Raw genomic sequence first — 10,594 nt, forward strand, 5'->3', positions numbered from 1 at the left:
GGAGACAGCTCAGCTGAGATCCTGTCTACATGACCTGTCCTTGATAAAGTGGGCAACCCAAACTGAAGAGTGCTTTATTACTAGGGCCCACAAAGGAAGAATGATAGCCCAGTCCAGCCAGAGATACTCCACTTGTATCAAAAAACGTGGTCTCTGCTCTCCTCAACATGCACTGAACTCTTTCAAAGGAGCATTGACCGGCTGTGATATGGCTAAAAATTTACTGTACCTCAGGGCCCAGTCCCTTGGTATAAGCTTGTGATGTCTCCTGCAGGACCTTCCACGTTTGGAACGAATGCTGGATGGCTCGGGCTGATTTGCCACCCCAGTACAGTGGGTGGCAGGCACTGGATGCCACCTGCCAGGAAAAAAGCGAAGGTAAGATATCAGAGATGGGCTTGAGAAAGGGGGGAAGAGGAGCAGTTCAGCATTCCTCCCTTCCCCAACTTCCAGTGGAAAGGTGCAACAGGACAGGGACTCACCCTGTTGACTTTAGGCCCAAAATCATTATTTATCTGTTTGGTTTATGCAGCTTATGTAGCTTTAAGAGCTCTATCACAGCACTGCTTCCTAATGTCTTCCTGAACTAGACACTTCACTAATCCCAGTATAGGTCTAAACTAGGGATGGCTTTAGCTGGTAAAGCATCTGAATCTTAACTAGGCCACGTTTTCTCTTCAGGTCGATCCTTCTGTGGGCCAGCCCCTGTCCACGCCATCAAGGAAGGGGACACAGAAGTCGATTATGATGTTTGCTACTTCTTTGCTGCCATCAATGCCAAGTGTCAGGTCTGGATACAAAGAGCAGATGACACCCTTAAGCCAGCTTTTGGTGGCACAAAATACACTGGCAACAACATCAGCACCAAGAGTGTTGGCAGTGAATGCTGTGAGGACATCACACACAACTACAAGTATCCTGAAGGTATGGGGTTGGCCAGTGGCTGAGAACCTTCTGTGGCAGTGTTGCAAGTGAAGAGGAAAAGGCTAGAGAGCAGAGCCAAACCAAAACACCAGGGTCATCCACTTCTCACAACTTCCCCTTCTTCAATGGCACAAGAACACCCAACTCTGTCTACAGAACCAAAGCCTGAATTTCATCTGCTTAATTACATTAACCAGGTCTGTGGATGGCTGGGTGTTTCTTTACCAGGCACTTCCACAGCTGGAAAAACTTTTCTGGTTCCTGTTGCCTCTACACTCTGTACATTCACCTCCCATTACCTCTGTAATAGATAGACAGACAGATAGATAGAACTATTTCAGACCCCAGCTTTCTGAAAAGGACTGTTATGCTCTCAGATATTGCCTAAATCTCTCCCTCAAAAAGTAGCTTCAGAATGTGAGTGCTGTTTCCCTGACCCAACCCTGCCATCTCATCTTAGGCTGTGGCATGTTGTCTCTTTGGCTGCAGTCCATCACATGAGAACACAGCCCTGTGCTTCAGCTACAGCAACACTTAAAGAGGCCAATGCCTCCTTTACTCTGACAGATGTTAGCACCAAGGTGCTTTAAAAGCTGTGACAACTGTTCCCAAGTAGAATCTGTCAGGTGCATCCAATGAATATCCTGTCAGCTGAAATTCTTGAACTGCTCCAACCAGAAGCTCAAAAGGATATCTCTCTATGCTCTTAGAAACAGTTATCTACAGTAGTGCCAGGATAAATCAATGCCATTCTCCTGCACTTGCTGCTTCACACTAGTAAACTGGAAAGGATGCTAAAATATGTGTTCCTTTTTGTGACAGGCTCTCTTAAGGAAAAAGGAGTACTTGACAAAGCCTACAGAAGTATAAGAAAACTTGAGACAACCACCAGCAGCAGCTCAACACAGTTTAGCTCCATTCCTATTGCCCTTGAAGAGCCAGTTAACCTTTCCCTCCACCTCCAGTCGAGTAGTTCTCTGCAACCGGGACAAGATATTCCACTTTCCATTGAAATGTCTAACCACAGTGGTGAAGAAAAGGCTACTCAGCTGGTAGTTGGGGTTCAATCTCTACATTATAATGGTGTGCCCATTATCCAGCTTTGGAAGGAAGAGTTTAATTTTAACCTCCAAAGCAATGAAGGTAAGGACTCTGCTGAGTGCATGGCTAGAAAAGTGTATCTAGTTCTCACTTCAGAAAAAATGCTCTTAGCCATAAGTTTACAAAAGGTTGTCTGAATAGTTGATTGTAAATGATTGCCCAGAGAGGTTGTGGAGTCTCCCTCATTGGAGATATTCAAGGACCATCTAGACACAATCCTGTGCCATATGCTCTCAGATGACCTTGCTTGGGCAGAGAGGTTTGACCACATGATTCATTTCCAAGCTTACCCATTCTGTGATTCTGTGAAATACAACACTTTGGCAACACCACCTGAGAGATTTTCAATCTGTGAATCCAGCTGGGATCACTTAAGCATTTAAATGCTGCAGCTTTCAGTACAATGTTGGGCACTAAACACTCAGAGGTGTCACACAGGCAAAGAAAAGACTCTGCTCATCTTCTGTCATTTCACCACTCTATTCCAGTCCACAACCTGAAGATCCTTGTGCCTTACTCATGGTGTGGAAAAGAGCTGGGGGAGAACCACCTGCTCAGGCTGACTGCTGTGCTGAGAGATGAGGCCTCCTGCTACATATACCTGGCACAGGAAGAGATCAGCGTTTCTGACCCCCTTCTCACTATTGAGGTTAGACTGGGCTGTCATTCTGTTACTGCAGTAGGGAGAAAACAGCTTTCACAGTCACAGGCAGCAAAACAACTCTGCTGGTTCAGTGGCTCTCCTCATGCATTGTTCTTTCAAAGCACTGGGATATCAGTTTGGGAAAGGTGAGTTGGGCCAGTGTTGTACACAGTGCTCCCACTCCTGCCTTTTCTGGGTGTGTGCATGAGGAAATCCTGATGACTCCTAACTCACTGACTACTCCGGAAATCAGAGGCTGCAGAAGGAAACTAGAACAGAAGAAATTAACCTGGATTTTGCCTCTTCTGCCAACTGGCAGCTCAGGCTGAGACCTCTGGCACCAAAAATTATACATCTCCCTTTAATCACAGAAGAATCTTTTTCCTTCTCTCAGTTTCAGCTCATTTCCTTCTTTCAACAGCTTCCAAAAAACATGGTACAGTATCAGCCAAGCACAGCAAGGATCAGCCTCCTGAACCCTTTCCCCAAACCCCTGGAGCAGTGTGTGGTAGCAGTTGCAGGGCAAGGGCTCATTTACAGACAGAGGAAGTACAGGTAAGTGCAAACTGATGGATCTGAGAACAGCAAATGGAAAAAGAGACACAATACAAGCTAGAGAAACCCTTGCACAGGAAAGGCTGTCCCCAAAAATAACCAGGCAACAACGTGGCAGGAAGACACTGCTTTAGCATGAAAGCCTCAGGCATTCTGTCCTTTATTTATATATAATACAGAAGATTTTCACACTCAAAAGGAGAAGCTAACAGAACTTCCAACAAATGTGTAACGCATAGGTTGAAGCCAATATGGCATCTGTGAAAGCTTCAACCCCAAAGGCCTAGACAACAAAAGGAAAAGCCTCCTGCCAACAAAAGGATAACAAGAGAAATACCACAAGACTAAGTCAGAAACTCACATTAAATAAGACAAATTAGAGGTCACTGAAATGAGCCATGAAGTTTAGAAATTATTTGCTGTTGAGAAATCAATTACTTTTTAGTGAGCCACTTGAACATCCTTAAGTGGATGTTTGTGACATATCTTTCCACCCATTACCCACTGTAAGCAATAAAGACAGTCCCTGGGTACAATTGTAGTGGTGTCTTCCCCTTCCCAACTGGAGAACCAGACAAATGTGACTTAGCCAAGAGTCATCCAAAAAGGTGTGCTCTCCTGCACAGGACAAACACCCCACATTTATCTGAAGAAGCTGCATTAGGACAAAGTCACCTTAGATGGCTCCATGGGGAGTTTCAACTTTCCTGTCCTACCTCCTGCCCAAACTACTGTCAGATGACAATTCCATTGTGGCAGTTTAGATAACTGCTAGCTTTCTTCTATTTCTTTTTCTCCTTTCTTTTCTTTTTACTTTTGGCACCACACTCCTGTCCACCAAATGCATCTCCTAGGCCCAGGGAACCAGAAATACAAAGAGGTGTGATTCCTGTATAATCCCTTCTCACCTTTCAGGTTGGGATCTGTGCAAGCTAAAAGCACTCAAGAGCTGCAAATCCCATTCACCCCCATCCAAGCAGGGCCCAGGAGACTCACTGCACAACTTACCTGCCCTCAACTCCAGAGCCTGAAGAGCTACAGAACTACTGACATTGCAGCTGCCTGAGGCCCAGCTTGGAACAGGTCCTGCTTACAAAAGAGTGGTCATGATCTGTGCCCTGATCTTAGGCAAGCACAGATGTTAACAGTTTAATAAAAGTTAAGTTTAAAACCATGTCTGATTTTGATTATTTGTATAAATTCAGCTCTCTCCCATCTGGCACTATGTCCACTCTCCAGTTTCAGAAGTTGAACCTTACTGTGACAAAGATGGGCTGAAGGCTCAAGCAGAAATTTCTCACCACACACATGTGCTGAACCCACCACTGCTGAGACATTTTCCCTCCCTGTGAAAACAAAAGGATATCCTGGAACTTTAAAGTGATGATACATGCAGCAATTCTCTAGAGATACACCCCTCTCCCCCTACAGATCCTTGATATTAATAAAGTAGTAAACAGTATTTTCTGCTGCTTTCGGAGGAAATAAATAATAGAAAGCTGTTTATTGCTCTCTAAGGTTAAACAGGAAACAGCAACAGTGCAGCATATTTTATAATGGTTCATTGGGCTGCTTGCAAAAGAAACAAGACCCCTTCCTTCAGTATATATCTTCTGCCACCTGAAGACAGATAAAGCAACTAATGCAAATCTGGCAATATTTTATTGTTCTTTGAACCCCACAGTAGTTGTAATGTCTGAAGAACGGGGCAGGTTAAGATGCAGCACTGCATCATCCCAAGAATCCAAGTAAAATGACAACTTCTGCAACGGCAAAGAGCAACTTCCTGGAAAAGTTTTTCCAAGTGGCAGTAAGGTTCTCTCCTAGAAACATTGTTCTCCTCATTCTCCGAGCAGCTGAAGAACAGCAAGATTCACTGGAAAAGCACATGCCAGAGCCAGTGGCAGCAACACACGTAGGCACAGGAGAGCTAGAGTTGACCCTGTGTGAAGTTCTTGATTTTGTTCATGTTGTGATCTACTGCACCATCTAGAAACTGCACCCAGCCTTCCTCTGATGGTGGACACACATGGCTTGTCCTGCAAAAGTGGAGGAAATTCATTAGGAAAGCCTCCTGGGTGTCCTACATCTATGCATCCAGGCAACACAGGGGTACTGTGAAGTGCTGAATAACCACAGCACTAAACAGGGCTGCTATAACCCCAGAGGGCTTTGAGCAAGGAAGAACCCACATTCATGCATGTAGTCCCAAACCTTAACACACGTGTGTGTCTTCAGTGGGAACTGCTTTCATCCCTACCATCCTTTTCTTAGTCTCACTCCTCACATAACATCATAACTACTCCAAAATGCCAGCATTTACTGTCTAGAAATGAGTCATATTTGACACGAGGCAGAAAGGTCTGAACTTTCATACCAGGGAACACACACTCATAAAACTGTAGCTCATACTCACTTTGCAATCTCTAAGACCTTCTTTAACACTGAGGCCAACTTAGCAGCCTAGAAGGAAACAAAAGGGAAATGAAGTGAGCCAAACGTGAGGAAAAACAGGGTCTCAGCAGTACTGGAAAGGAAAGAGAAATGCAGGAATGCTCAACAGCCAAAAATGAGTAAAACTGCCACCAATCCTGATGCAGAATGGAGTTATCTATCACTGCCAAGCTGGAAGTGTCTCCCACCCTACTGCTGGCTGGGACAGGTAAAAATAAAGACATGTATGGTTTTTAAAGCATACATTAAAATGCTTTATTTAAAAAAAAGACAAGCCTATTAGAAATTGATAACTGATATTAAGATATGAAGTTACAAGTGACTGACTTTAATGCAATTTGATATTAAGCAATACTTTCTTTTTTATTGCAAAAAATCATGCCACTGGCCAAAGGCATGAAAGCAGTTTTGTCACTGGACATCTCTATGGATTACAGCTCAGAGCTAAAGCTCCAAGTGGTCATGCCCTTCCCAGAAGAGGTAAAGATGAGGAATGTATTTCCACCTGAAGGAAGCTAAGGAAGCTAAGAACCACTCTTCAACCCTAAGAAATCTTTACTGAGGCAGTCACTAACACCCACCTCTCCCTGACAGTCACATAACCCCTCCAATTTGATTTCTCCCCATTCTCTACAGCCCAGTCCCACACACAGGCTGCAGATACTCACATTAAGTCGCACAGCCAGAGGGTTCACAGGTGGGTACATGCTCAGTGCCAGCTCATCAACACTAGGATAGAAAAGTGGGGAGCAATGGAAGAAAGGTCCTGCCAGCACAACTCATGGATCCTGGTCCAAGCCCACACCCAGCCCTGAATGTAAGTCAGGAACAGCAGTGCATGCCAAGCAGACATCAGTCATGCCCATGGGATGTGCCCCTCTCACCACAGCGTGAGATGTGGCCACAGCTCCACCCCAAATTGCAATGTCTGTTCCCCTCCTGACCTGCACAACTCTCAACAGCTTATACTATAGCAGTCTCCCCACCACCTGCTCACAGCTCCAGCACCATAAAGGCAGTCCTAATCCCTTCTCTAGACCTCAAGAGAGACCAGGGCTGCTCCAGAGCAAAAAGCAGCACAGGGAGAGACCTGCTTACCTTGGACTGATCTCATTAGCAATGTCTGCAAGGTCATCCAGCTGAGCAATCTGCTCTGGAGAATCAGCTTTGCCATAGGCCTTCACTGCACCCAGGACCTTCTTCAGGCAAGCTTTGGAAGCCTTCATTAACCCCATGCAGGAGCTCAGCAGCTGCCGGTCACCTTCTGACCAATATGTGTCTCTGTTGCCCCGAAAGCCCAGCTCTTCATCTTCCATGATGTCACCATAGGGATCCTGCCCTTCCACCAGTGCCTGAGAACACAGAGGCACTGAAAACCCAGAGCCTGACATCAATTCCAGCAATACCCGGGAGGAAAGGGAGAACACCATCTAGACATCATGCAAATAATTAATGGGGGAAATCTCAGCTGGTTAATCCCAGAACTGGATTAAGATAAATTAATCCCCCACTCTAATTCAACAGTGCAAACAGCAAGAACCTGGTAAATACTGCCATTCCTACATCACCCTAAACTTCCTCCCACAATCTCCCATGTCCCCCATTTCAGGACATGGCTTTATGGATACCTTACCTCAAGTAAACCCGGTTTGAGATTAAAAAGTCATTAAAATCCATGCAAAAAACAATAACCTAGGTCATATCAGAACAAATTTAAACCAAAGCCTGTATATAAAACAATCCCTGCATTCCATCACTAAACCACCATAGAGGGTGGTGGGGCACTGGAACAGGGCAGTGGTCACAGCCCCAAACTTGCCAGAGCTCAGGCATTGTTTGGACAATGCTCTCAGGCACATGGTGGGATTGTGGGGGTTGCCCTGTGCAGAGGCAGGAGTTGGACTCGATGATCCTTGTGTGTCCCTTCCAACTCAGGATATTCTGTGAGTCTACAATCCACCACTGCAGGTTGCTCTGAGGCTCAGGGGCTTCCTTACATGTTCCATCTCCTCCACAGCATCCTTGACCACACCCAGACACGCAGTCAGAGCTGATGCAACTGCTGCCTGGTTATCTGCAAAGGAAAAGGATAAAAATTGTGGCACCCCACTGTTTCAAATCAGTTTGCAACAACCTTCATCTGGGTTTGCCATCATTAGATCTTGAGATTGCAGGATCATACTTCTTGCAGAGCTCAGAGCTGCACTGTTGTCATGCAAAGAATCTGGCCTGGCTTCCATGCTTATACATTTCAAAACCAGTCGGGTTTTGGAGAACGAGTGAGCCTTCATTATACCACCCAGAATACCTTTGCAAAGGCTACTGATATTCCAAGACAACACATCCTAGTTCTGTTGTTCTGCATTTACAACACTCACCTTGTGGCAGGTTGGACACTTGTTCACATGCCTCCCACACACCTCCAGTGGATATAAGCTGTTCCTGAGACAAGCTGAAACAAAACAAAAGCCCCCAAAGTTAGACTCCAGTATACTTGTTAACAAGTATACTTGTAACTTTTTCTTCCCTTTTTTCCAAAAAATTATCATAAAATCATAGGATCATGTGACTAAAAATTACCTCTCCGCTGGAGCATTGAGAATTGTGTCTGTGAGCTGGATCATCCCTTCCACTACTTCAGTGGTAGCATCTCGCACCATCTTCCGGAGAGTAGTACCTGGGTGAGATTGAGAAAGAGCAAGAAAGCTGCCACAGTCAGCACTGACAGAAAGCAACTGCTGAGATGAACACAAAGATGAACACACAGACTGCTCTGTTTGTGTGGATACACTGTATAAATGAAGTTACAGGTATTTGGAAGGAAGCAAGATGCTTCCCAGTTCCAAAAGGACTCTGGACAATAATTTCAACACTTCATAAATACCAACACTCAATCAACTATACAACTTCCTACATTATCTTTCTTCCACAGATGGAAATCTGCAGGAGTAGACAGACAAGTAGTTCACTCATAAACACGTTCAAAGTCTACAGAACAGCTGATAATGGGATAACCTGCTAATGAAAGTTTGCTTTCCTGTGGATGTCAGATCTCATACTGGGCTCTGAAATACGGGGTTTCTTTATACAGGGGTGGCTGCCTTGCTGTCACTATCTCACCTTGGCCCTTGGGGAGCCAGTAGTACACTGTGGCAACTGCAAGAATGGCATTTTGGACATCTTCACTCAGCTTCCTGCAATCCTGAAAATGGAGACGCAAAAGGATCACCTTCAGATCATCATGAGTAGCACACAGCTGCAGCATATTTAGAAAGTCTCACAAGCAATCACTGGCTTTCAGACTGCTTTGAGAAAAGGGAAACATAATAATGGCCGTCCAGTTTGAGAAACAAATCCAACACAAGAAGAAAATACAAATAAACAAGCTGTATGCATAATAACATGACTGGGTAACAAAACACGCCCTGGTGTGGTGGTCACACACCAGAGAGGAAGAAGTAGCTTAGATCATTATTCTGGAGATTTTTTATTCCTGTCCTCCAAACACAGGTGTGATAAATTTCTCTCAATTAATAGCAAAAATATTTCATATTCTTTGTTGGATCTAAAGTCTGTATTCTCCAATATTCTGTTTCTATCAGCAACTAGCTGCAACTGCTAAAGAATGTAAGAACACTTCTAGTAAGTATATCTCCTTAGCTCATAGAAATTAGTTCTCTGGGCAGCTCTTGGATTGTGTTAATGAACTCTACAATACACAGTCCATAGTGACATCCCTTGTTTGCACTGGACCAAATTGTTTTAATCAAGTGAACCGAGAGACACCTGAACCTTCATGCACAGGGGCAATTTCACAGCCTGTGGAGGCTTTCACTCACCTCTGCAGAAGGTAGCGGAGGCCTTGAGAACGCCAGACTCAGCTTTGTAGCTTCCTGTGATGTTACCTGGAATGTCTGACCTAGAAAAAATCCAATGGGAGCAAAAGAAAAGAAAGTAACTTGGGTAAAAGATAAAAGAACAGAGTGGCTTGATGAGCAACATCTCTGATGCTACTACTTGATTATCATTACTTGCTTGATTATCATTACTTGCTTGATTATCATTACTTCCTTCCAAGCCACACAAACATATACACTAAATCCCACTCCAAAGAAGAATTCCATGGTGCCATGCATGTAGCTTGTGTCCTATGCCTGCTTTTTTTCTTTTTTTTTTTTTTCTCATATGGCTGGTAGTGATACCCACAACCCCGGTCTGCATCTCGCTCCATGACCCCTTCACCAGGATGTGCTGGGAGGCTTTAACAGGGACCAAAGGCTCTATAAATCTTGTGTACCAACGGTTCGATACCGGCTGCTGCTTTGCCAGGTGACCACTGTTAGGGTGGTCAGGCACTGGAATAGGTTGCCCAAGGAGGTGGTGGAGTCACTATCGCTGGAGGCGTTTGAGCGGCGCCCGGATCTGGCGCTGAGCGATGTGGTTTAGGGGTTACAGAGGCAGCGCTGGGTTGACGGCTGGACTCGATGATCTTAAAGGTCCATTCCAACCCTGATGATCCTACGATTCCACGAGCGGAGGGTACGTGCCAAGCGCCGGCTGGAGACCCGCGGGGGATGGGAGCCCTGCCCCGCAGCGGCCCCGGCACACCCCAAAGCCCGGTCCATCCCCTCCCCGCCCGTACCTAGCGCGTCCCAGAAGCGCGGCAGCTCGAACGGCTCTCGGCCCTCGCCCGGCTCTCCCTCTGTAACGGCACAGACACAGCTCAGCCCGCGGGGAGCCCGGCTCGGCTCGGCCCGAACCCCGCCCGGCCCCGGCCCGCACCTCGCACCCGCGCCAGCACCGCCCGCAGCGCCCCGCGCACGTCCCGCAGCGGCTCCCGCGCCTCCATCCCCGCGGGAGCGGCCCCGCAGCGGCCCCCGCGTCACGTCCGCTCCCGGCAGCGGCTGCACCGCCCCG

General features: G+C 46.1%; 2 protein-coding genes across 2 annotated transcripts in view; one reads left to right on the top strand and one right to left on the bottom strand.

Moving 5' to 3' along the window:
- LOC108501092 (erythrocyte membrane protein band 4.2-like) overlaps positions 1-4,381 on the top strand; it is an 8,913-nt gene extending 4,532 nt beyond the window's left edge. The window contains exons 8-13 of the mRNA XM_017822632.1: positions 275-378; positions 682-924; positions 1,747-2,067; positions 2,514-2,674; positions 3,090-3,223; positions 4,139-4,381. Of these exons, the coding sequence (XP_017678121.1) occupies positions 275-378; positions 682-924; positions 1,747-2,067; positions 2,514-2,674; positions 3,090-3,223; positions 4,139-4,289 (1,114 nt within the window). The 3' untranslated portion in view covers positions 4,290-4,381. The remainder of the gene's footprint in view (positions 1-274; positions 379-681; positions 925-1,746; positions 2,068-2,513; positions 2,675-3,089; positions 3,224-4,138) is intronic.
- Positions 4,262-10,593, bottom strand: CCNDBP1 (cyclin D1 binding protein 1). The gene is made up of 11 exons (XM_017822633.1): positions 10,460-10,593; positions 10,320-10,379; positions 9,517-9,596; positions 8,798-8,879; positions 8,258-8,354; positions 8,056-8,129; positions 7,675-7,751; positions 6,776-7,029; positions 6,346-6,406; positions 5,640-5,686; positions 4,262-5,262 (listed from the first exon to the last, which is right to left on the bottom strand). The coding sequence occupies exons 1-11, from the start codon at positions 10,524-10,526 to the stop codon at positions 5,154-5,156; spliced, it is 1,008 nt and encodes a 335-aa protein (XP_017678122.1). The 5' UTR covers positions 10,527-10,593; the 3' UTR covers positions 4,262-5,153.
- Between the last annotated feature and the right edge of the window lies 1 nt (position 10,594).

Source organism: Lepidothrix coronata, unplaced genomic scaffold (genome assembly GCF_001604755.1).
Source record: "Lepidothrix coronata isolate B3197 unplaced genomic scaffold, Lepidothrix_coronata-1.0 Scaffold99, whole genome shotgun sequence".
NCBI lineage: Eukaryota > Metazoa > Chordata > Aves > Passeriformes > Pipridae > Lepidothrix > Lepidothrix coronata.

Coding starts and splice junctions, on each gene's coding strand:
- CCNDBP1 (XM_017822633.1), bottom strand. CDS start 10,526: ATGGAGGCGCGGGAGCCGCTGCGGGACGTGCGCGGGGCGCTGCGGGCG. Junction 10,380..10,459: donor GGTGCTGGCGCGGGTGCGAG/GTGCGGGCCGGG, acceptor GTGCCGTTACAG/AGGGAGAGCCGGGCGAGGGC. Junction 5,687..6,345: donor CTCTGGCTGTGCGACTTAAT/GTGAGTATCTGC, acceptor GTTTCCTTCTAG/GCTGCTAAGTTGGCCTCAGT.